Raw genomic sequence first — 24,754 nt, 5'->3', positions numbered from 1 at the left:
TCAATAATCATCTTCGTAATCTACTATTAATAACATAGTAAATAAACGAATATATTTGGAGAATCACGAACTTGTATTCTTTCAACTATTAATCTATCTTGACCCCCTGTTATAAAAACAAATATACACAGACAACCATTCAGACCACGTACTACTACAACCTCGCCTCAGCACCAAAAGCAAAGTCTCAGATAAATATATACTTTTATTCATTCATAATTACATCTCATCTAACATTATCGACATCAAGCATCTAGCCCACCCTAATCCAAACCTCCAAGTATGCATACATGTCATCATAAATGCTTCACAAACTCCAAGCGCCAGCTACCCAATCAACCACCCCAAACCGATGCCATATCTCTTTCCCCGGGTATAAAAATGCATCTATCCATCTTTCTATGATACATTCTTCCATTCGTTCGTCTGGGTTCGAAATCTTCACATCTCTAGTCTTTTCGTATAAACAAGTCATCATGCATATTCGTTGCTTCACAAAACAGCGAATCTAGAAGTTCCTCGCAGGAACGACAGGCTCAGGATTGTATCTTCCGTGTCCACTACTTTCCGCACTCCCATAGGCTCTTTGTTCATCGGCAGCTCCATGATATCCTCTCTGCCTACTCTCAACATCCATCGCCATTGCCATTTCGGCTTCGGTATCTTTGCTCTGGTAATGTTTTGTTCTGATGGCGGGGATGAAATCGATGGCGAAACTCCAAACGTAGAATGTGTAAATCAATGCGATGATCCATTCGAGGATTGCAGCAGTGTTCCACAAAGATTTACGGTTGCAAACGCCGAATCCGATAGCGAGACCTAATTCGACGAAGATAAAGGTAAGTTTGACCCAGAAGGAGATGCGTAGGACGCTGTGTTCCCGGTAGTGGATTCCGAGACGTTGGTATTCCCAACAGATGAAGATGGCAGCAAGGATGTAACCACCACTCAGAAATTGTTAGTTCACTCTCCATGTGAGGGTGAGGAAGGAAGTAACTTACATGAAAATCGCCAAACAAATGTCGTGTGCAGTGTGGTGGTTGACATCATTGAGACAAGTAAGACAGATCAAACCGATTCCACCTGCAACGGAGAAGGCAATTGCAAGGCCTGATAGTACTTTTTGGAAGACCGAGGTATTCCCATGTAAACGACCATTATGTCGTAACCATCTCTCTGCAATAAAAACCATATTGAATGTCACCATAGTTACGGTACCCATGGCAATAAAGAGTGGTTGAAGTTCATGCGCTCCAATATCTGAAATATATCTGCGTGACAATGTCAGGATACCTCTTCGAAGCTAGAATGAATGAAGAGAACTTACGCAATAGTTTGACCATTATCCATGGGTGTAATTATTGGAGAACCATCTGCGACGGTCCAAGTCAATAGCATGGCTAAGAGCATTGCAAGCCATACCATTCCTGAAAAGACAGGTATCATCCAATATGATATTCCGAACATTTTGATGAATTCTATGTGGTTGCCGCCGATTGGGAAGAGGTATTTGGTTGATTTGGGGTTGATATTGTGATTGAATCGAATTTTGATATTTTCGCCTCTGAATTCGAATCTCCAATCGACATATGAAGGCGCTTCGATATTGGGCAGACGAGATGAATGTGAAATAGGAGCACGAGCAAATAAAGCAGCAGCTTCTCAGGGTTTACCTCGAGAAGATGGACTGAACACAGTTTATTGGAACAATTGAGGTTATACAGATTATCCAAAAAGACAATACCAGACGAGAGAGGATCGAAAGACGAAAGACGAAAGATAGAAGACGAGAAAAGAGAAGAGGAGAAAAGAATAGAAAAGAAAAGGAAAAATGGAAAAGTCTCAGCACACTTTGCGCATTTCGCTAACTTACCTACATTACATTTTATTATTTACAAGCCAAGGTCACCGAATCTCCATGACCATTTTGCAATACAATACACGCTAAACGTCATAGTTCTCAATCCAGTCATCCGGTGGATCCGTGATGACCTTGCCTGGCGCTGCCATCTCTTGCTTGCTTACTTTGTACATTGCTTTGATGATTGATTCAACCCAGAATCTGGTGAATCTGGTGAACCTGGTGAATCAAAATGGAGTGAGGGGATGGAATGATGGAGTGATGGGGTTTGGACATTGATGAGTCCACAGTAGACTGTACCGTGGACTGTAGTCTGTGGAAAGGCCTTTACGGAAAAAGAGTAGTCATCACCGAAGAGAGCTGGAGAGATTTGAAATCATAATCATGATCATAATCACAATCATACATATAAGTTATCCCTAGTAATCTTACATATAATCATAATCATACAGATATATCTAGTAATCTTACATACCAATACCTCCTCCTTTTACCCACTGCCTCGAGACACACTACATAGCCATCGATCGATCGGCTATTACCTCTGTGGCTTTTCCCCTAGTCGTAATCAAAAAAAGCCTCATCTGAAAAATCATCGAGTTGTCAGTAACCCGTGAACTTTGGCTTGTACCTTCCTTAAGTGAGTGATGAAATCACAATCACGTGATATTCCTCTGATGTTATTAAATTGTTGCACATCTAACTTGGGCGTATCCTCGCGAGCCTGGTTAATGAATGAATGATGTGTGAATTACAGAGTACCCAACCCTAAAAGCTAAGCCGATAAAAAGCTCACCGGGAGGAGCTCAATTAGAATGGTTAAAGCCTATAGAGGCCCATGAGAGCCTAGGAAGTGTCGGTAGGTATACTCGAGTATATATTAAACAAGAAAGAAAAAGATGAACAGAGAGAAGTTATTTCTATTCATTCATTCATTCATTCATTCATCAATAGCTAGAAAAGAGATTTTGATACTCACCTCTTCCAAGCAGCGGTTACCATCAATCTCTATCATCCATCACATCAAATCAGAGATCAGATCAGATCAAATCAAACCAAATCAAATCAGAGATCAGATCAGATCAAATCAAACCAAATCAAATCAGACATGATACCAATGTGTTTCTAGAACGTTTCAATCTCTCACAACTATCTACTCACCTCCCCACCTACCTACCTACCTACCTACAATCTTACCACCAGTACGTCTTTGAAGGATCCAGTATATGAGATGCTACTTATCGGATACTTACCACTTATCGTAGATTTCATGATACAACAATACCTCCAGTTTGATGAAAGGATAACACAAGAATAAAAACTCCCTCTTGATTACCCAGATGAAGTGATTATTAGGTAGGAAGACTTGAATCATTTGGATACCGATCAGACACCAGGCAGCTTCAACCACAACACAGTGCGAAAGTATTTCTCTAGGTCCAGAATACGAACATACCTATCATCATTGAAAATAATAAAACTCCGTGTAATTTCAACTACAGATAAGTACCAAGTAGATATATCAAAATTCATTCGCTCCCTCTGCCCAAATCCTTCATGGAAATACAATACTAGCTACTCAATCACCACGCTATGCAGTCTAAAATAATCGAGTTCTCATCACCTCATCCGTAGCCGAGTCAGCCACTTTAATCCATCGTGCCATCACGCGAATCATCTCATGATATCGACCTCAACAACTCCGTCCAATGTCTCATGATATCATTGGATACAATTTTTTTACAACTTCGCGGTCAACTTCTCCCCCTTGTGAATGCATGCTACGGCATCGCCAACCAATTCATCAACAACCGCCTTGGCACTCTTCTTCTCATTGACAACAGCAGCCGCCTTACCCATCAAGAAAGGTCGTGCGTTATCCATAGTCTCATCATCAATATCATCACCGAGAGTCTCGAAGTCATGTTCGACTGGAATAACACCCTTGGATGTGAGTTCCTTGATCTCGGCAGCACGGTTCTCTTCCCAGTTCTGAATGTAACTGTTGGTTCGTACTCGTAATGGTCTACCAGTGAAGATGATAGTTCGAACATTGTCATCATGACCTGCGGTTCTCACAGCCTCTTGATGAGCTTTTGGTGCACCAGCCTCATCGGTCAAGATGAATCTGGTGCCAACCCAAACGGCACTTGCGCCCAACATTAAAGCTGCGGCGACAGTTGCTCCGTTGAAGATACCTCCTGCAGCGACAACTTGAACGGGCTTTCCGCTCATTGGACTGGTCTTTCCCTTGCAGAGTTCGACAACTGCTGGGATCAAGACCGTTGTAGGGACATCTCCAGTGTGTCCACCACCTTCTCCACCTTGTGCGCAAATAATATCAACACCGAGGTCGAGGCATTTCTTAACATGTTTTGGGTGCCCGATCATGTTGGCATAAAGAATACCAGCTTTATGTAGTCGTTCAACGACATGTTTTGGTGGTACACCGACGGCGGAAACAAAGAGTTTGGCACCGCTCTCGATGATAATGGTAATGAGCTCGTCTAATTTTCCTTTGGTATAATCGTAGCTAGAAAGAAATCTTGTCAGCTACTATGCAATAATCCGAGGACGGGGGCTGTGGCAGAGAAATTGGTGGCAAAGGAGAAAGAAAGAAATATAACTCAAACTGACTTTGTCTTTCTCGCAGATCCTCCAACTTGTGGGAGTAAGAGATCAACCCCAAAAGGAGCGTTTTGATCATCCAAAAATGACTTGAGTTCCGCGATTTGCTCTCTTAACATATCCGGAGTGTATCCGATACCTCCTAGAACACCAAGACCACCAGCATTTGTGACAGCAGCTGCGAGTTTAGGTCCGGCAGCAACGTTCATTCCAGCGAGGATGATAGGATGGTTGATCTTGAGAAGATCAGTGACCGTTGTGCGGATTTGTTCTATAGGAAAGGCCAGTCAGTTGTTGATTCCTTTGACATTCGGCATTGTTTTCTAGTTGGCATGTGATGGCTGGTGACTTACGTTTAGAAGCCATGATTGCTATGTTCTTGTTTATAATGATATGGCTCTGTGTAATAGATTATGAGATGAAGATATAAGATTTCAGAAATGATCAATCAATAGTGAAGGGTATTATGTTGTGAAAGAAGAACAGGCGGATTATTTGAGGAGATTCTTACAGACCTCGGAACACTGGATCCTCCAAAAAGAAAGGATTCATCTGGGGTAAAAGTCCGGTGTAATAAAAAGATGCCTCGGTTTGACTGTTAGCGTCGGGTTAGCCTTTTCTTGGACCTGCATGCATGCACGTGCGATGTTTCCAGTATGCGTCATGTTGAAGAATGGAAACGGGAATTCTTAGCAAGCTCATGTATGAAATGGTTAATTCTATGTGTACATTGATGTTGTTTTATATCATCTTCAGGCGTCATGATTCAATATGTTTTTCCTATCAACGCCTGGTATCCTCCACACACCGAACATAAGATTCTCGGCTCAAGATTGAATATCATGGTCATCACATTATATTAAGGATCCTTAGAACTTTCAAAATGCGCCGTGGTCCGCGAATACGGTAACCCATTCGACCACTATCAACAAAGCTGCTTCTTTCAAACTTCAAGTTTCTTCATCCGATTAGATCATCTATCTATATCTCCAAGGAAGAGATAATACTACACCGATGAGGGGCTCTCTATTATCATCCGTGGTGAGACGGAGTGTGAATTCACCACGGCCGCTTATCAAAAGACCTTTCCAGACAATTTGGACGGTCAAGAGCTCTGCTTCTTTGACATCTCGAAGCTATAGCTCCGACAGTGCGGTCTTATCAAAACTTCCATGGACCCAACATCCTCTTAGTACCAATTCACCTAGTGAAAATGATGCGACACAGCTTTCCAAATCTCAAAGTCAATCTCGACTTGCATACATTGCTTTGGGCAGTAACTCTGGTAATCGAGTGAGATGGATCGAAATGGCTTGCAACAAAATGTCAGAGAGGGGTATCAAAGTTAAGAGAACTAGTAGTTTGTGGGAAACCGAACCCATGTACGTTCTTGATCAACGGAATTTCCTAAATGGTGCTTGTGAGGTGAGTTCTACTTTCGCATTGATTTGGCGTCAATTTATACCACGTGATCATGCATATTGTAGTTTTGGAACTGTACACTTTTGAATGTCAAATTCAAGGTTAGATGAAACAGGTTCATCAAAGCCCCGAAGATTTCCAGAAATTTAGCTAACACGAATCAATAGGTAGAAACTACTTTGGAACCGATTGCTCTATTAGATGAGCTTCAAGCGATTGAAAATGAGATGGGTCGAATGAAGATTATCGACAAAGGCCCAAGAAATATTGATCTTGACATTCTACTTTACGAGAATGAGGTTGCAGATCACCCAAGGTTACAAATACCTCATCCTGGTATGGTTGAGCGCGAGTTTGTCTTGAGACCACTGGCAGAGTAATTCTAGCCCCTCAAATCTATTGAATATTTGTCGCTGATTTAGTTGTAGGCTTATTCCTGGACAACCTTTGAATCCGAAAATTCCATGGAAGTTTACCCAGGATTATCTAAATGAATTGCCGCCATCCCCGACCCCTTTATCTACCATAACTCCATTACATCCATCAATTGGTTCATTGCATGCTCTTAAAAGGAATCGCCAGACCCATGTAATGGCAATTCTGAATATGACACCGGACTCTTTCTCCGATGGGGGCAGCAATCTCAATGAGCGAAAGTTTCTACGAGACAAATCCTCACAGTTGATTGGATCCGGAGCAACTATCATTGATATTGGTGGCCAATCAAGCGCACCGGGTGCTCCTGAGGTATCTTCTGAGGTAGAAATAAGTCGCATCTTACCGGTTATCCAACAGATCAGAAATACCAAATCACGCAAGAACATAGCAATTAGTGTCGATACTTATAGAGCATCTGTAGCTAGGGCTGCTGTTGAAGCAGGTGCAGATATCATTAATGATGTTTCTTCAGGTCAGCTTGATCCTGATATGCTATCTACCATGGCACAACTCGGAAAAACCGTATGTCTCATGCACATGAGAGGAACGCCAGCAACTATGACAACTCTCACAGATTATGAGCCAGAGGGTCTCATTCCAACTATTGCCAAAGAGCTACTAGAGCGAGTAGCAGAAGCCGAGGCTGCTGGTATACGGCGATGGCGTATAATTTTGGATCCTGGAATTGGATTTGCGAAGACAACAGATCAGAATCTCGAGATACTTCGTCGGATGGATGTATTGCGTGATTGGCCTGGCCTACAAGGCTTGCCGTGGTTATTAGGGGCCAGCCGAAAGAAGTTTATTGGTGAAATCACTGGAGTCAATAGCCCAAGCGAAAGAGACTGGGGTACTGCGGCGACAGTGACTGCAGCGATTCAAGGCGGAGCTGACATCGTGAGAGTACATTATGTAGGGAGGTTAGCTATGGTAGCTAAGATGTCAGATGCCATATACAGAGCTTGATGTATATATTCTCAAATCTTAAGACATTTCCAAGCACGAAAGCCATGGAGTCTAGCTCTGGTGCCACGTGTCGGTTACATAGGCGAAGATGCTACTCGCTCGCTACGAATCTGTGATTCTTTTATTCCATGTCTCCAAAATGGCCCTGCCGAGCGCTCTTCTCATAACTTCCAGAAAGAGAATCTATGATTTCACTTGTGGCTGTTGACTTATGTCCAAGAGACATTTGCGAAAAGCGAGTCGATGAATTCTAGATACTTGCTGTCAAACTGCTACCCACATTTGAACACGGCTTCAAAGTTACCATGCAAATCTCATAATTCAAATACAGTGGCGTATTTCTTGATTATGGATGTAGTGATTCATTTACTTGCGGGTCCCAAGTGTGTCCTTGCCAAAGCCCGAGTTTTTCTATGATTGTTTTCGGATATTTGTAATGCAATTGTGTGCTGTGTTCATCAAAATGTTTTCGGATACTTCTCGAGTCAACATTTTCGTGCTCAATATTCTCTCCATTTTGCTTCTTGAAAAATACATACCAAAATAGTCAATACATTCCATGCGTGCTGGAAAAAGAAAAAGACGTTTACATCTTTTGAGTCTTGAAGCTTGTCCCACCAAAGCTGAAATGTGTGGTAACAATGTTCGGCCATTCGGTTCCCCACTTTTGACCTCGACCCCTCCAGTGAGGCTCGATGTATACATAGGTAGCCTAAATACTACTTCCCTCTTTCAACATGGGCCGCAGAAACATCATCAGTTCCTATCTCTACTGACTGACGATGATGTTGATACAACCCATTCTTATACCTAGCTTATCAGATTACCATCTATCTACATGTTCATAAAGGACTATGGAAATAAAGCGAGGAGAGTACTGGAAGATCCGGATCATTGGTCAAGACGCCTAAGTTATTCGAGTCAGCAGCATGGCAAAATCGAATCTAGCAGTGTTTATTTCGGGTGATTCGCATGGAATCTGCTACTGCGGTAGCTTTCTGGTTGCTTTGGCTGCAATCTGATGAATAATCCTTGTGACTAAATAGATGTATGATGAAAGTCGATCTTGAAGTTGGTATTCATTACTCATGTTCGTAATCGATTCTCTTGGGAGTGTTTTTCCTACCTTTGTGTTGTTTTGCCAACTTGTAGCCCGAGGCCTTGGAAGGTTAGGACCTTTTTCGTCGGTTATACACTTGCTTGAAAAGGCGGATATTTTCAGAAGACAGGTAGTAGAATGCTATTTCAACACCACCTGCCAAATGCCAAAAATTCAACCTGACTCATCCGAACTTTACTACTGATGATGATGACATCGATATGTGTCACGACAGCAGCGATACGTCGTCGGTCACCTCAAACTCTAGCCCAGCCTGGGTGCTGCCTGCCAGCATCATAATCACGGAAAGCAGCAGCGACGTTGAAGATGATCAAAGAAAGAACATTTACATTTTGAAACTAGCTAGAAGGAAGAAATACTGTCAATTTCCCTTTTCTCCAACCATCTACCACTTACAACCCCAAGAAGTGCTAAATCCTATCCCCTTCTCCCAAACCCGCCGGTCTCCCCCCCGTAACCTCACTATGCACCTCGTACTCCCCACTATACTCCGGGAACCCTCCCTGCGCACATCTCACCTCCGTACTCACCACACTAACCTTAAGACCCTCCACATTTCCTCTGTCGATCTCCGTCCCATCAGCCAGCGTAACTCTCCAATGGAGATTTTGTCTCAAATACGGAATGACATTCTCCGTTTCGAGAGATCCGAGATCGCCATTCTTGTACAGTTTGAGGAGGATGGGGGTTAGAGGGACGGTGCCGGAAATCATGAGGGAGCGCGCTTCGTCCTTGATGCATTTTCCGCAGCCGGTGGTTTCGGGATTTTTGCCGAAGGATGAGAAGGTGCCGATGGTGGATTGCTCGGTTGCCTGAGTGTTTGGTTAGTTGAGCTGGATGAAGAAATTTGGAAGAGGATGAAAGTGGAAAAGTTGTGCACAGACCCAAGTTGCAGGATCGGAATTAAAATCTCCGAGGAAGATTCGGACGCGATAGGTTTGATGGAGAATATGCTTGGGAGCACGGATATTGGCAATGTATTCGCGGTATTTGATTAGTTCCGCGGTGGCAGGAGTGTCGGATGCTTGAAATGATATTAGATAATCGCCGAATGAGCAGAGTATGAGAAGAGATCTTACGTTTTCCAATCTCAGACTCAAATTCCTCTCCACCTCGGACAGCTTCCCCGGGCTTAGGCTTAGCCTTAGCAGAAGTATGAAGAAGATTTGACAGCAAGTTGTGTCCGTCAGAAGATGAAGCAGCGGCAACGTTACCAATAGGTTTCTGAGCTGCATCACTGCTATCCGCAACAACCTTTTCGGCCTGAGTAGAAATTTTTGCAGGTGCAGCAGCAGTTTGCACACCCATCAATTGCATAAATTGATTACTAGTAGCTCCATATAACGTCTGCACTGCAGCCAAAACACTTGTTTGATATTGCTGAACGGTAGGATATTTCCATTGTTGAGTCTCAGGGTAGGCGTAGTTAAATGTAGCTGTGCTACGCACGCCATCGGAAGTCCAGTAGGTTTTCCCAGTGGCATTATTGAATGGCGTTAACGGAGTAGTGCTAGTTTCTTGACTGCCGCTTTGGATAGAGAAAGTTCCATCGCCAGAAGGCTTGTTGATTGCATAGCTGTTGGGGTTTAAAGCTTGCCAGATGGCAAATTGACGATCGACGTTGCTGGTGAATGTCAACATACATTAGATATTACTTCGGCATTGCCAACGAAAGAACAAGTTTGACTCACGTATGATGTAACCAAAACAATGGATCGAAAGCTGCGTAATCAGGATCTCCCATCTGTCCACTCCCACCAGTTTCACTGTGAACACTATTGTGTACATCCTCGATACTACCGTACGTCCCGGGAGCATTGTTCGATGCCCATTGGTGATTGCTAAAGGCGTCGAATTGCTTATAATTGGGGTCCTTCATGATCAAGTAAACATTGCTTTGGTAAGAATCGAATTGTGATTCCATGGCATCAAAGACCTGTTGCTCTTGAGATTTGGCGGTTGCACTTCCATTGGTGGGATATCGGAGAGTGTTTGGCCATCGTGATTCCTAGAGATGTCAATGCCTGTTATATTATCCCAAAGCTTAAGGATATTCATACCGGAGCCACAGGAAAATCACCCTTCAAAGGGTTCAACGGGTTGAATTTGTAGGAGTAGAGTGGATTGTTGATTGAAACTGGTTTATTGTTGGAGGTTGGAGTGATAATTTGAATTGATGGCTGTCCAACAACAAGAGGAAAGTACTTATCACCAGCGGGCGGTGCAGCAGCCCAGTCCCAGTAGGGCATACGGAAAGTCAGGGCAGCTTGTTGATAACGAGTCTTTGTGGCAGCCGGGAACGTAGCAGCGATCTTTTGTATGATTTGATACAGGTATTGCTGTGGACATGTGAGCATTGAGGAGCAGAATGAGTAAAGTTACACCCACCTCAAACAATGCAAGGTACGGACGATGCCATGGTGCAAAGAGAATGGAGCTGTGGGTACAGTAGCCCTGCCACCCAGACGGGTTATCACCTTTTACTCCACCCCAGGGACGATAGGGACGTCCATGAATACCTTGAAAAGTCAGAAAGATACATATGTACGGAGAAATAAGATCTAGAAAACATACCTGCAATTCCATACCAAGATAGATCTGACCTCTGGTCAAGTTGTTGAAAAGCTTGAAGACCGAGTATGTAAAGCGTCCATTGATCAGGAAAGTTACGTTGGAGATCACGAATCTCACGTCTCAATGGAAGAGACCCTGAGAATTTTAGCAGAAAGAACAGTACACAGAAGTGTAGCCTTACCATCAGCAGGAGTAGGAGAAGGTTTTGGGGGCCCGGTAATAGGGTAGTTAAGGGCCGGGATGGCAGCCATAATCGCCAAGTACTGAGTGTGCACTTTCTTACGTCAATTGTGCAAAAGCTTAGCTACCAAAATGAGGTAGAATGAGAAGGTTTGAGTGATTTAAATGATAAAGAGGGATATTAGGAGTATATAACTACTTTTGAATGCTGTGTTGACCATAACTAGATCAAGGCGCGTTGGGGCGTGGTTTTCCAAAGAAGCAGTTGCACACGGCTGTTTACATGAGAAAAGTTACTGAAAGTCACGCCAAGATAGTCACGATAATTCAGCCAAATGAAGGAAACAGAATTCACGAATCATGATTGTATAAGTGAGAGCTTGTGCATATGGCAGTGTAACGGCTTGATGCATATACCGTGATGTTCGTATGCAGATCCAGTACATCTTTTGCAACAGACGATGGCTTGATGTCGGTCAGAAATATTATGACTCCACATTCATCTCACTGGTCACGTTGGTGGTCTTTGTCTCGGTGGAGCCAAAGCCATAAGCAATTAGATGCAGCCTTGTAAGATGTTCGGGCAGAGACAGATGATAAAAGTTACGCGGGCGTATTATATTGCAATATGCGGCCTCTGCATTAACCCCGCATTGGGGAACCTCAGCCGCATTACGCTCACCGACTGAACAATCGAAACAAATTCAGAAGGCAAGTGAAAACGGTTCTTGAAGGAACTCAAATATAATTCAGTGAGCCTACTGAAAAAGAGAAAGCGAGGACAAGAAGTCGCCGAGTAAATAAGTGAAGGCCATTAAGCGAGAAGGCATGAGGGGCGCACGAATGATAAGAGGCCGAACTTCCTGTGTACAAATCCGAACTCCATCAAGCAATTAGTGAATCGCGGGATCAATGCATAAGAATTGTTATAGTGTAAAGCGGCTAAGAAACGACAAGAAACACGTAAGATAAAATGGTTAGGCAGAAGCGAGCTGTACACAAATTTTATGCATTCTATTTTATGTATACGAAAGAGAACAAAGGAAAAATAAGAAGCAAAGTCTACTTGCACCCCTCAAATGTAACCCCAAAATTATGGCAAAATCATACCACCGACCATGCTGACAAGAGTCACTGCAACAACGCCGAAAGCTCTCATATTAACCTCGGCATTTCTTCCACCAGAACTAGAGGAAGAAGATGTAGAGCTCGACGAACCAGCAGAAGCAGTGTACGTGACAGCACCAGAGCCTGCAGTTGCAGTACCTTGAGATTCGTTTTCAGTATCACCAGCCTCTTGAGATCCAGCTCCATCCAAACCTGGTCCAGTACCCGCGCCTTCGGTCATGTATTTCTTAGCCGGAGTAGGCATGGCTGGAAGCGCATCACCAGAGACATCCCAATCAGAATTTTCGGTTGGACAAGTGCTTGCTGATCCAGTAGTAGTAACGGCTCCACCGGCACCTGTTGGAGAAGTAGTGTTTGCGTATGCTTCCTTGAGGTAAGTGTATTGGTCAGTGGTGGAGACAGTTCCATCGGTGATATCCACGAGACCATATCCGTTACCCTCGTTAGAATACTCATATACAAGACCTCCAGAGAAGACAGCAGTCATTTCAGTGCTGTATAAAGCCGCGATTTCGGTGAACTTTCTGGTATTGGTAATGCATCCAAACTCGGACATGCTTTGAGACTTGTCAGACACATATTTTCAAGACAGTATCAAATTGGTAGACTTACAAGAGAGGAATACTGTAGCCAGTGTAGTTTTTGATGAGAGTATCCCAGCCGGATGTGGTCATGGAGGAAGGATCGCACCATGAATAGTCATTGATTGCGTAGAAATCGGATCGTTCATCATCCGTGCCGCAGTTCAAGTACTCGGCAAGTATATGTTGGTTAGAAGCAACGTCTGCAGCCGAGTAACCGACAGGAATGGATCGGTAACCCCGGCTACCAATGTATTCCTTCATATCTCGAACGATAGCCTTGACATATGGAGCACAATTGGTGTTGTTCACATCGTTGATGACTTCATTACCGGAGAGGAAAGCAAGAGTATTGGTGTAATTCGCGAGCTTGTCAATAGTGGCGAAAATGGATTGAAGGTAAACACTGTTGTACGATTCTTTGGGTTTGTTTCTGTTGAGAGAGTATAGAGGGGTATCGGTATCGAGGACAAGATAGATACCAGCATCTGCGAGGTATCCCATGCATTCGTCGTGGTCCGCAGTGTTGTCGACAGCGTAAACTCTGATTGTATTGATTCCTAGTTCTTTGAAATACTCGACATCTCTCTTGCATGCAGTTGCATTAGCAATAGGATCGGAAGTGGTACCAGTTCCTCCACCTGTTTTCGAAGATCAGCTATAAAACCTTTGTGAAGACATCGTTAGTTTTACCTGGCTGATAGTCGACACCACGAATATAGAAACGATCGCTACCTTTGTAGAAAGCTGAAAGAAATCAATAATAAGGTCACGAAGTAGTCTTTGAGAGCATACCATTTCCCGAAATCGTAACAGCCTCAACATTTGCAGTAGATGAAGCTCTTGCTGCCAACACAGGAGTACCAGCAGCTGCAGCCAGGCCAAAGGAGGCAACAGAGGTAACAAGCCCAAATATTGTACTTTGTCTCATCTTGTAAAAAAAAAAGGGAATAAATAAAGAAGCGGAAAAGTTGAGAAACAACCAATGATTTTTACAAAGGCTAATAATGAAAAAAAAAAAAGGTATATTGAGCGCAACGAGTGTGGTCGATATTAGATTCAGCCTTACAGATGCCAAGAAATCGGATCTATAAGTAACGAATGTGAATAAAGCGAGAAACTGGAAGAACTCGACAAGGGGAAGAAAGAGGAAAGGAAATAGTAGGTATAGAGATGAGAGGAATAAAAACAAGTTGCTTTGAATGGCGTGGCAGGTCGAACTTATCTTGTTAAAAATGTCATTCTCCACGTAAGGAATAGCTTCTTATGTTCCAACTTTCAACTAGCGAACCTTCGTATTATTACGCGTCCATCCCTCACGGTCCCGAAACGGTACATCGACCCGTTCTTTTCGCTATCCCCAAGCGATACCATAAATAGAGATAAACTAGCTGACCCACCATAATTCTCGAGGCTATGCCGGTTCACGTGACTGACAATCATTTCGACTGAGAAAGACATGGCGAGCTAGTTTCCAAGAGATGAAGACTTCCAGTTCATCAAAAGGTGTCGACCGGGTTCGACAATGCACTCATGTTTCATTGGAGCCGCATCAAAAGAACCCTCGAGGTCTGATAGTGACTCGGTACTTGTGGACACTGTACAAGAAAAAAAAAGACGCTTACATGGTTAGACAGCCGATCAAGAGATTTGATGCCATATGATGAAAGGATAGCCAAAGGGTTGTTCCAGCATAAGATTCTGACCTTCTGAACCACCTCAGAAATAAGGGAGGTGTTTGTCAAGTAGCAATGGGCGGTCCATTGACATCAGGTCATAAATCAATCCGCTATACGTGTAGAACGAATTGATGAGAATATGATACGAGATACTCTGTAGCTCGTAATCTGGCAACTGTTTCCATGTAAGACAATAATGTCATCGTTAGAATTGGGTTTCCAGGGCGGGGAATGAATGGAATCGACATTTGAGAGCATTTAAGAGGGTTTAGTATTATGGGCCCATCGCTGCAAGGACCAATGTAGTTCAATGTTGAATTTTCACAGGGAAATCTCCTGACATCGCCCCACAGATCTGTTGTAAGATAACACCCCCAAGAAATGCTGGAGTCACACTACTCTGCGCAGCGAGTCTACGATTTAATGAGACCTGATGCATTAATTCTCTCATTCTATTACTCCTATAGAATGACGGGGTATTTACCGAAATTGAATGCATTGGAAAGAAGTAATGTAAGATTACATACTTATACAAATCCACGAGAAAAAGTACAGCAGTCCTCCTACCTTCTGGAAATCCATTTCCAGTATTTGGGAAATCATTGCGTATTATTGTTTAGTCTAGTCTAGACAACTCATATAAACTGAAATTGATTTGGTGGGTTGCTAGTGGAGCCATGAAAATACCTCGAGGAAAAGGAGAATTTTGGGATGGATGATTAAGTTGACGCGTGTCATGGAAACTTATGATCGACTTCGACTTCCTTGTGCATACCTAGTATGGTAATTTGTCTTAATAAACTTTCACAATCTACTGAGATTGACATGAGATTGACATGGAATTGACATGGAATTGACATGGAATTGAGCTTGATCTTGCGCAAATACGTCGCTCACAAGGAAATACAATGTTTCGATGAGGTTGAGATATGGCCATGAACTCTCGGAAGGTTCCTGTCAGTATAGCTAGACAGCTCATGAACATAGACTGTCCGGTGTACTTATTTTGCACCATGGTACATTACATTGCCATCTATTCCCATCTGAAATGGATTCTTGTTCAACCGACTGAAGTTGACAAAGGATGCAGATAGCGTAAATGGTCGAGGCCTGAGGAAAGTTTGAGTTTGAGGTGCAGTGAATGGTGACCGGACAATAGGATGATAGGACATGAGGATATTCTCGACAGTCAGACAAGGCAGAGCATTTTGAGAAGAAACTGCCCACGACTTGAGATGCTGCCGCAAAAGAATATAAATGACCAATAGACTCTCATTCGGTCTCTTCGTTTCATCGCTCGTAAGTCGCGATTTGCTAGAAATCAGTGATTGCCGTACCCACTCATGCCATTTATCCTTTTGAAAGAGAGCATTGTTGATCCGAAAATAGTAACAGCAGCGACAATGAGGGTCCTTCGAGTCCTCCAATACGACCAAAATGTGTATTTTAACAAGGATTTCAGGAAGAGCAACACGAAGTAGAGAAGAGAAAGATAGATTGTCGTTGGAAATTGTTTTATTCACATACCAAATGCCAAGCAGCCAAGCATTTCAAAGGGACTGGTAAAACTCAAGATCATGTGATTGCGATTTTTAATTGATGAGCTAACTTAAACGCACCACCATACAGTGCTGGCACAACCGCCAAATTTGGTTTGTTTACTCGGCACCAAGCGAAGAGCTCCACGAATGTAATGCAATGCAGACCGCTTTTATATCTTTGATATTAAAGTGAGATATATTATGATAACATGTTGTTATCATATCGACTTTGCGGGGGATCAACAAAATGTCCGTCTCAACCTTCAATCCTCTTGGGCGATCGCGGAGTCTTCGAACTTCGACAGCTTCAAGCAACTTGAGGCTTCCATCAAGCTCCAACTCACAACCACCCCCTGGCCCCTCATACGTTGCTCTTTTCATAACCAATCTTCGACTTCTGGATCTAGATTTGCGAGATGACTGGCCAGATATTACGGTGGTAACATTCTTCACCAAGGATGCGCAACAGAATCAAAAGAAACGAATACAGAGTGTAGAGTGGGCACTATTTCAGCTATTTGCAATTTGGGATCCGGAAGAGACTCGAAATGTACACTACTGCCGTTTATTGTCACTTTGGAATGACACAAATAGCTAACTCGTGTCTATAGAAATTACAACCATTCTTCCCACCACTCGAACCTCTCCAGTCCCTCAATCTGCGCACCGCATTGTTTCGATGTCTGGATCAGGCCAAGAAGAATGGAGTCCTTGGACGAGATACTGTACTGAGGAAAACTATGTTGGACGAATGCAAGGGCGAAAGGCTGGAGGAAGTTTTGGCGGTATTTTCAAACGCTGTTCTGAAAAGAGTCGTTGAGGAAGACACCTCTGGACGATACGAAGCTCTTGCCCAACAACTGGCACTGGAGAACTTTTCATACACAGGAGAAAGGACAATACTATCGGCCTTGATATTAGCACACAAGAAATCTTTGGGCAAGCATGTTGCCGAGAAAAACACTTTAAGAGCCAAATATCGCGACTTTTCTAGAACACTCGAGCTTAATGATCAACGAACTCTAGAGCGACGGGAAGATCTGAACCATGAGATGAATGAAGGAGAAGGCCACACTGGATTATCCGACAGAGATCTAAGATCATTGCAAAGTAAACTTCGCAAGAATTGGTCTGGTAGTAACGAGTGGCTGGAAACGATTCTTTACGGAGATAATAGGCCCAGTAGAGAGGGGCTGTTGGCCAAGCGTTTCGATGAGCTTTGGGATCAGATTGAGAATGGTACGGTTGCAGACATAGAAGGTAAGAATGAAATCGGGCTCGTCAAACGGCTCGAGGCACGAGTGCAAAATCAAGAGAGCCGTTTGGCTAGATGGCAAGAATTCGGACGGACTTTGACTCGAAACGGTACCAAATCACCCACCAAGAAGGTGCAGGCAGTTCCCGTCGAGGAGAAGGGTATCAAACTTGGTTTCAATGATCACCAGACATTACAAATTGGGAAGTATTCTACAAAGGATTTCGGCTCCGTGGACATCCCCATTCGAGATGAATATGCCCGTTTAATGGAACGAACTCGCACTGCGTTGAATGATGTATCTAAGCAAAAGGCGTTTTCCAAGGAAAGCATCACTCAAGGCGGCTCGAATAAAATGTTCAACCAGCCTTCCATTGATTCAAGCAAAGAGTCATTGTCACCAAGTAATCAGGATGGGGACATATCTCCATCAACCAACGTATCTCCCGACCATTCGCCTGTTTCGGTGGGGATTCCTGATGGGGCTGCCGAAATTTCGACTTCTCGTAGCCACGACAATGAATTGATTAGTACACCACGTTCGAGAATATCTCACAGACCAATCCCCATTGGGGCTTCATCAATCATTAAGCCTGGGCAGTCATCGGAAGATCTCGGCGTCGCTAGCGAGAAATTATTCGAAGCCACAACTGTAACATCGGCTATCAAAGATGACTATATCTGCGCCACTCCAAGCGCTACGAGATCATCCCTTCGCCCTGTCTCCTTTGACAAAGAGCCAGGACGTGAATTTGGAAGGAACTCAGCTGAGACGCCCGTATCAATCACAAGGAGACATACAATGATATCACAGCCAAGTCCATCTCCTTCCAAATCAATTCAAGCCTCTGAAAACCCTCTTGGACCTGTTCCGGAGCTCAGCCAAGCAGAGCAGATTTTAAACTCCATGTCAGCTGCATCTCCATCGCCGCAAAAATTGCAACGCTCGTTGTCTTTAGCAGAACGTACCCGTCTTACCATGGCTCGTTCGAACCCACGATACTCGAAATCCAAGATTAACGATGATTTTGATGATTTGCCAGATATGGATCGCCTGACTCTAAACTCTAAGTCTAGAGCCACACCTGTCAAGTCTTCTGTGACAGAAGAAGGAAAACATGCGGGCTTAATAGAACGCACACGTCAGTCTATGGCAGGCTTTGAGGCAGCCCAAAAGAGAGCACAGTTAGAGCGAAGACAAAGTATCAAAGATGAAAAGAGGAAACAGCGACAATCGCATTTTCCAAAGGTTGTTCAAGAGGAAGAAGATTCATTATCTCCAGCCACGCCAGCAATTGATCGAGAGGTGTTGATGGATGGAAATGATGTCGATTATGCCAGTGTTTTCATGAGTAGACCGAGAATTGCTGTTAGTCCGACTCCAGCGAAGGATAGGATGATATCATCTATGATGGAAAGTGAGGATGATGAATCGGAGGACATGGGCGAGGGTATGGAGATGGGTGTGGATGCGGATTACCAAAATGCTTTCATGAGTAGACCAAGGATCGCTTTGAGCCCGACGCCGGCTAGGAATAGGAGAATTATGGGGAATGATGCGCACGAGGAGGGAGAAGCAGAAGCTGTAAATATGTGGCATGATCTTTGAGCAGCATTGAGCAGCCACAATTTTCATGAAGAATTATAGAATTGTGTTCCTGTATCACAACGGCGTACGATTAATGAGAAATGAAATTAGTTATAAACGCCACATCTTCCTATCTAGTTCAATCAAGATTTTAGTAGGGCTCAACCAATACCAATACTCTGCCACGGTTAAACTTATGCCCGTGTGGGTTTATGAGGATCAAGTCAAGTTGACTGTTAAAGCGACTGAACTGAGAAGGAGCGTAGAACAACTTTACAGCAAATCTCTTACACATACATATTATGAGCCGCCAAAAATTGGCGAGTTTATTCTTCACCCCCCACTTTGATATCCACAGAGATGTTGTCTTCGATTCCTTGGTCGGTATATGGAAGCTGACCTCTGGTTCATTTCGTAATGTAGCATGATTAGTCGTTACCTTTAATAGCACAGCGTTGTTCAGTTGGTGGCTCTCGATATGTGTTGTCGGCTTGCCCGCTGGCTGGCTTCGACTCCAAACCTTATGCATCATTTACTGAGTCTCAAGTGTCCGAGTACTGGAGTTTTCGAATTTCCATTATCACTATTTGATTTCCTCAACCCATTCCTCATCATTCTGCCCGTAGCTTTGACAATGAAGCACATTTGCTTGAAAGCTTTACTCGACTAGAAGGCGCCATAACTCTCAAAATACCGGGGGAAATTTAGCCTCAGTGTGAGCGTATCGCAAGAGCAAGCAGTGTTCTAACTGTAGGTAGAAACGATTTGAGCCTTCCGACTAGATCTCGAAGTCGAGGTGCAACTGATACAAACGAGACATTTTAAGAGTTCTCAAAATTCTATTCTGAATACTTCAAGAATTCAAGACTACGATAAATGCAGGCTTTCAAAACACTGAAATATGGTCTTCCGATTCAATGTGAACTGATTCCTCTTTAATTTAGTCCCATGAAACTGTCAAATTCGCTCTTTCTGACAATTTGTGCCATTAATGAGGGTTCCATGGATCAAATCAAGAATACTGGGGAAGAAACGATCGCAGGCTGGCGTATCGGTATGAATTTTACCCTCGAGTCTGAAATGATCTATTCACTGATGATCTTTGATCTGTATGTTTCAATGAGACAATTTCCGTGATATCTATCCACCAGATTCGCGCAGGATACTTTAGCTCATTGCTTCTCAGCCGTTTTGACATCAAAAAGAAACCCACTTGCAAGAATGGATCGCGTCTCTGGGGCCGGTGATTTGACTTCTAGTTCCTTTTGTCTACAGAATGGTACATCGTTAAATCAAGAGTTGGTTTGAGCTTTTTTAGAGACATGCATCGTCGATTGTTACCAACAGCCTCCCGTAAAGCAAACAGCAGGAATCATGTGTGACAATCGACCACGTCTCGAACAATTAAAAAAAGCAATATTCGCATTGCGTATGTATCTTCACAAAGCTTGCAATAATTAGCGCAAGCTTTGTGCAGCTTTTTCTCATGATGAGGGCAATCACATGGGCAAATTATGGGCGTTGATGCACAAGCATGGAATTGAAAGTATAAGTTGTGCTCATTTTCCGACCACGAATGTTCAGGGACAGCATCTTCATTTGGAAGGATCTAGCTTGAGGACTTCTGGTGTATTAGCTGTCTGATTCAGACCACTTTGATTAATTTACCTTCCTGTCTTCTCGAGTTAAACCTAGTTTCATAGGTGAGAATCCGTCCTTCGACATGACTAAAGTCGACTGCTCGAAATGCTGCAAGAAGGAAGCACATGACTACTCGGTATTGGCATGCAAAAAACCTTACCCACTGTACAATCAACAGATGTGCGACAACTGTTTCGAATTCACCGAACCTCCACACGAAAGTAAGAATTGCACAGAAAGCGTTGGGAAAAGTTGTAAATCATGCGGCCACGCTGAATGTCCAAAGAACAAATGCCCTGTGCTGGGTGGCATGAAGATTTCTGAGATTAGGTAAGATATTGCAGATAGATTTACTCCCAACGCGCGAGATGCATGGTTTAAAAGATATGGTCCCAAGTCAAATGCAGCATCAAGTGCAGCGTCTCAAGCTTCAGCTAACACTACCGGACCATCAAACTCTCTACCCGAGCCTGTTGCCGATAACAGAACGATGGAAGAGAAACTTCAAAGCTTGTATGATGAAGAGTCACGGAGAATCCCCCAAACCGAGAGCCAAACTTGGGACCCACCTACTAAGATTAACGCGAACTTTTACAAGGTCGGTCTGAGCAGCGAGGCGCAGATCTTGAAGTACTCGGTTTGCCTTGACAGAATCATTTCTCGCGGGAAGCCCGAAGGGTTTGTACCTACACGGCCAGAAACCAAGCGCTATCTAATCACGCGGCTTCTCGAGGAAAACAAAGATCTATTCGAATCAATCAGCTGGGCTACCGACTTTGACTCCTTTGTTGTCTCTAATAAACCACTCGGCAAGCATGATTTGAGTAAGCTCGGATGCTCTATTTCAACACCACATACACGCAGCGGACCTGATGGCAACCTGATTAATATGAACTCTTCATTGTCATTCCTCGGATTGGTTAATGTCAAGGCCTTGATAGACCACGTCAAGTCTAAGAATACACCCCTTGACCACCCTGAAGAGGAACTAAAGTTCCTGAATATAATTTCTTGGAAGAAGGTTAATTCCCCTCAGTACGAAGGAGGTCGTGTGGGCAAGAAATTCTATCCACATAGCTTTATGGCCGATGACGAGAGATCGATGTCTCAACGACGAACAAACGAACAGAAGGACCCTAGCCTACGCTTCAAAGACAAGGTACCTTTGTATCAGATACATCGTGGTTTCTTCAGCTCAATGAGGCCTGGGAAGGGCTCAGTTTTGCTCAATGTTAATGTGACAACATCTGCGTTCTTTTCTCCCATCAATCTTGCCAAATAGATAGAATCAAACCCGAATGCTTGGGGCGATTCTGGAAGACTTCTGAAGGGGATTCGTGTTGTTTTCGACATTCATGGAAAGAACAGGCAAAAAGTCTTCAACATCAAAAGTATCGCGCCGCATAGTGTGTCAGAGACTAAATTTATGAAAGATGGTACAGAGATGTCAGTTCATGCTTACATGAATGCTAGTAAGTTCTTTCACTCCGTTGTTGTTAATGAGATCTCAAGTTGTTGACAGTCACCTAGCATACCATAAGACTGTGTTAGACAAGAATGCACGGTGCATCAACGTGGGAAGCAAGGCAGAGCCAACTTGGTTTCCAGCAGATCATTTGAAAATTGTTGAATGGCAAATTGTTAAGAAGAATCTGCCAGAGCCTTATGTTGCTGCTATGATTGATACCACCAAGGGCCCTCAACAGAGTAAAGTTGCTATCAAGGAGACGGGATTGGTAGAATTGGGCTTCTTTGAGAAGGATCCCTTCTACAAGGTGAGAACAGTATTGCATATATTATAGAGGCCTATTACTTTAGTGTCTATTTACTAACATCGCCCACTAAAATTAGGCATTTGGAATTACGCCAGACACAAATTTGGTCGAGATCAAAGCGGGATATCTTGAGGCCCCGATGTTATTACTTAGAGAGACTGACAAAGTTACAGCTCACGACGGTGCCTGGGAATTCAGATCCAAGAAATGCCGGAAACCGGGTATTAAGAACACGACTCTTTACGTTCTGTGGTTGAGAGATACTGCTCATAATCAAGAAAAAGATATGAACAAAGCTACTGATATTTTAGTCGGATCTCTGAATGAGTTTGGCCTTGAGCAGATTACGAATCGTGTGTTTTATGATGCGTTAATTCCTGAAGAAGCACAGGAACCCGAAAACTATCGCCAAGCTTGCGCTACTACTTTCAAAAGTGCTCTACAGCCGGTCATTGAAGGTACGGAAAACGTGCCCTTGATCCTGGTTGTGCTTCCAAAACGAAGTCGCAAGCTCTATCCAGAAATAAAGAGATGGGCAGATTGTGATATTGGCATCCCGACAGTTTGCGTCGTGGAAAAAACCCTTTCGGGGAGCGGGGATCGCGCCAGATGCGGTAACATCAGGTGTGTCACAACCTTCCAACATTTCCAGCATGAAGATTTACTAAGAACGATCGAATAGCTTAAAATTCAATCTCAAATTGGGAGGCATCAATCAAGAAGTGAGCAATGGGTGTGGAACCAAGTCCCGGACTATGGTTGTCGGAGCAGATGTCACACATCCTGGCGACGAGGAAGGATGTCCTTCCATCGCTGCTGTAGTGGCTACCGACGATGACAGCCAATTCCAATATCTCAGCTCTGCACGACTTCAGGAAGGAAAACAAGAGGTACGTGTACTCGTTCATTTTACGTCTTCTGCATTGCTAACCTCTGCTCCTGAAGTACATTTCGGATCTTCGAGGCATGATAAAAGAAAGACTTCTTGTCTGGGCCGAAAGTGTTTTAAAAGACATAAAACCAAGGGTTGGTGGCCAATATCCACAGATTCTTCCCGACCATATTCTTTTTTACCAAGATGGAGTGAGCGAGAGTCAGTTTGGCATGGTTCGACATCACGAGAAACAACAAATATTCGATGGATGCTCTGATGCATACATGGAACTAAAATCTAATCTCAAGAAAAAACTCCCTGGCGCCTTTCCAAAAGTGGCCAAGGATGTGAAATGGAAACCTAAACTTACCCTAATCGTTGCAATTAAGCGACATCATGCCAGATTTTACCCTTTGACTTTAGTAAAGGGTGATCCAAATCTGAACGCTGGAACTATTATCGATTCGGTGGTCGTGACACCCAATCACTTTAGTTTCTACTTGCAGAGCCATTGTAGTCCGCTCGGCACGGCTAGAAGTACTCAGTACGTTGTGATTTACGATGATCTTGATTACAAGAAAAATCCAAAGGACATCATGAATATTGTGAGTTTCCTATTGTTTTCGAGACCCACACCGCTGGATGCACTAACTGATTGTACGCAGACAAACAAGCTTTGCTACACCGGCTCTCGCGCTTCCAAAGCCCTCTCTGTATGTACACCAGCCCGCTACGCAGATATGCTGTGCGATCGTGTGAGATGCTATTTGAAGCCTGTTTTAGAGGGTTATCGTGATGAGGGCACCACGGGCGATATGGATGGAACACAAAGGACAGCTTTTTGTGGAGAAAACACGCTCGTTTGGAAACCAAATGCTTCAGGCATTCTACCAGATGGGTGGAAGAATCCTTGGCATCCATCGATCAGCAATGTTATGTTCTATCTTTGATGTGGAAGGCTTTCTGCACTGCAGATCTGGGTGTGAAAGTGGCGTTTGGGTGTAGATTATGGCGTTTATGCATGAAAATCATTCCGATGTGGCGAGATCTTGATTCGTGCTTTTGGCATTAAATTAGCATGAATATGAGACTTTTTTTGGGACGGAGAAACATGAAGAAGCAGACACAAGTTCCATTGGCTCAGCAAACGCACGCCACGTAGCTCGTTACATAGAAAATTAAGCGAGCTCAGGATTCCCCTTGCATCACCCGAGAAACACTGATTCCCCGTGAGTCGATATATCACATTCTCCTCCCATGCAAAACGTGCAGAAAAGCAAATTCTCAGGCTTAAAGTCAAGCTCAGCCTCAAGTATCCGAAGTTAAAAGTCCCCCTTAATAGCTTAGCATCTTCATCAAATCGGACAGCAACATCACAATGCCAATTCTCAACACCAATGTCGTGTTTTTACTCTCTCTCGTCATTCAGTATCTAGTTTTCCTTGCTTTCATAACCACATGCGCAATTGCCGTCACTGGATCCGATCAAACATGGTTCGTAGT

General features: G+C 43.6%; 7 protein-coding genes across 7 annotated transcripts; 3 read left to right on the top strand and 4 right to left on the bottom strand.

Moving 5' to 3' along the window:
* Positions 1–508: 508 nt before the first annotated feature.
* On the bottom strand, positions 509–1,467 carry EAF01_001064 (uncharacterized protein; the record flags this gene model as incomplete). Its single annotated transcript, XM_038909314.1, has 3 exons — positions 509–947; positions 1,002–1,271; positions 1,328–1,467. The coding sequence occupies 3 exons, from the start codon at positions 1,465–1,467 to the stop codon at positions 509–511; spliced, it is 849 nt and encodes a 282-aa protein (XP_038776220.1).
* Positions 1,468–3,236: 1,769 nt separating this feature from the next.
* EAF01_001063 (uncharacterized protein) lies at positions 3,237–5,020 on the bottom strand. The gene is made up of 3 exons (XM_038909313.1): positions 4,843–5,020; positions 4,499–4,760; positions 3,237–4,394 (listed from the first exon to the last, which is right to left on the bottom strand). Exons 1-3 carry the CDS (start codon positions 4,853–4,855, stop codon positions 3,602–3,604), a joined length of 1,068 nt encoding a protein of 355 aa, XP_038776219.1. The 5' UTR covers positions 4,856–5,020; the 3' UTR covers positions 3,237–3,601.
* A 483-nt stretch (positions 5,021–5,503) lies between these two features.
* On the top strand, positions 5,504–7,315 carry EAF01_001062 (uncharacterized protein; the record flags this gene model as incomplete). The annotated part of the gene is made up of 3 exons (XM_038909312.1): positions 5,504–5,914; positions 6,079–6,287; positions 6,340–7,315. The coding sequence occupies 3 exons, from the start codon at positions 5,504–5,506 to the stop codon at positions 7,313–7,315; spliced, it is 1,596 nt and encodes a 531-aa protein (XP_038776218.1).
* A 1,530-nt stretch (positions 7,316–8,845) lies between these two features.
* Positions 8,846–11,260, bottom strand: EAF01_001061 (uncharacterized protein; the record flags this gene model as incomplete). The annotated part of the gene is made up of 8 exons (XM_038909311.1): positions 8,846–9,247; positions 9,320–9,459; positions 9,515–10,059; positions 10,127–10,443; positions 10,496–10,774; positions 10,824–10,954; positions 11,010–11,144; positions 11,191–11,260. The coding sequence occupies 8 exons, from the start codon at positions 11,258–11,260 to the stop codon at positions 8,846–8,848; spliced, it is 2,019 nt and encodes a 672-aa protein (XP_038776217.1).
* A 969-nt stretch (positions 11,261–12,229) lies between these two features.
* On the bottom strand, positions 12,230–13,829 carry EAF01_001060 (uncharacterized protein; the record flags this gene model as incomplete). The annotated part of the gene is made up of 4 exons (XM_038909310.1): positions 12,230–12,874; positions 12,930–13,539; positions 13,592–13,645; positions 13,694–13,829. 4 exons carry the CDS (start codon positions 13,827–13,829, stop codon positions 12,283–12,285), a joined length of 1,392 nt encoding a protein of 463 aa, XP_038776216.1. The 3' UTR covers positions 12,230–12,282.
* A 2,399-nt stretch (positions 13,830–16,228) lies between these two features.
* On the top strand, positions 16,229–19,321 carry EAF01_001059 (uncharacterized protein). The gene is made up of 2 exons (XM_038909309.1): positions 16,229–16,668; positions 16,730–19,321. Exons 1-2 carry the CDS (start codon positions 16,366–16,368, stop codon positions 18,980–18,982), a joined length of 2,556 nt encoding a protein of 851 aa, XP_038776215.1. The 5' UTR covers positions 16,229–16,365; the 3' UTR covers positions 18,983–19,321.
* Positions 19,322–20,684: 1,363 nt separating this feature from the next.
* EAF01_001058 (uncharacterized protein) lies at positions 20,685–24,201 on the top strand (the record flags this gene model as incomplete). Its single annotated transcript, XM_038909308.1, is given in 7 exon segments — positions 20,685–20,932; positions 20,951–21,833; positions 21,885–22,074; positions 22,133–22,377; positions 22,454–23,001; positions 23,060–23,267; positions 23,323–24,201. 7 exon segments carry the CDS (start codon positions 20,685–20,687, stop codon positions 24,199–24,201), a joined length of 3,201 nt encoding a protein of 1,066 aa, XP_038776214.1.
* Between the last annotated feature and the right edge of the window lie 553 nt (positions 24,202–24,754).

The sequence above is a fragment of the Botrytis porri genome, assembly GCF_014898465.1.
Source record: "Botrytis porri strain MUCL 3234 chromosome Unknown BPOR_001, whole genome shotgun sequence".
NCBI classification, from domain to species: Eukaryota; Fungi; Ascomycota; class Leotiomycetes; order Helotiales; family Sclerotiniaceae; genus Botrytis; species Botrytis porri.
The sequence above is the reverse complement of the archived record's forward strand: the minus strand, read 5'-3'. Positions and strand labels throughout refer to the sequence as shown.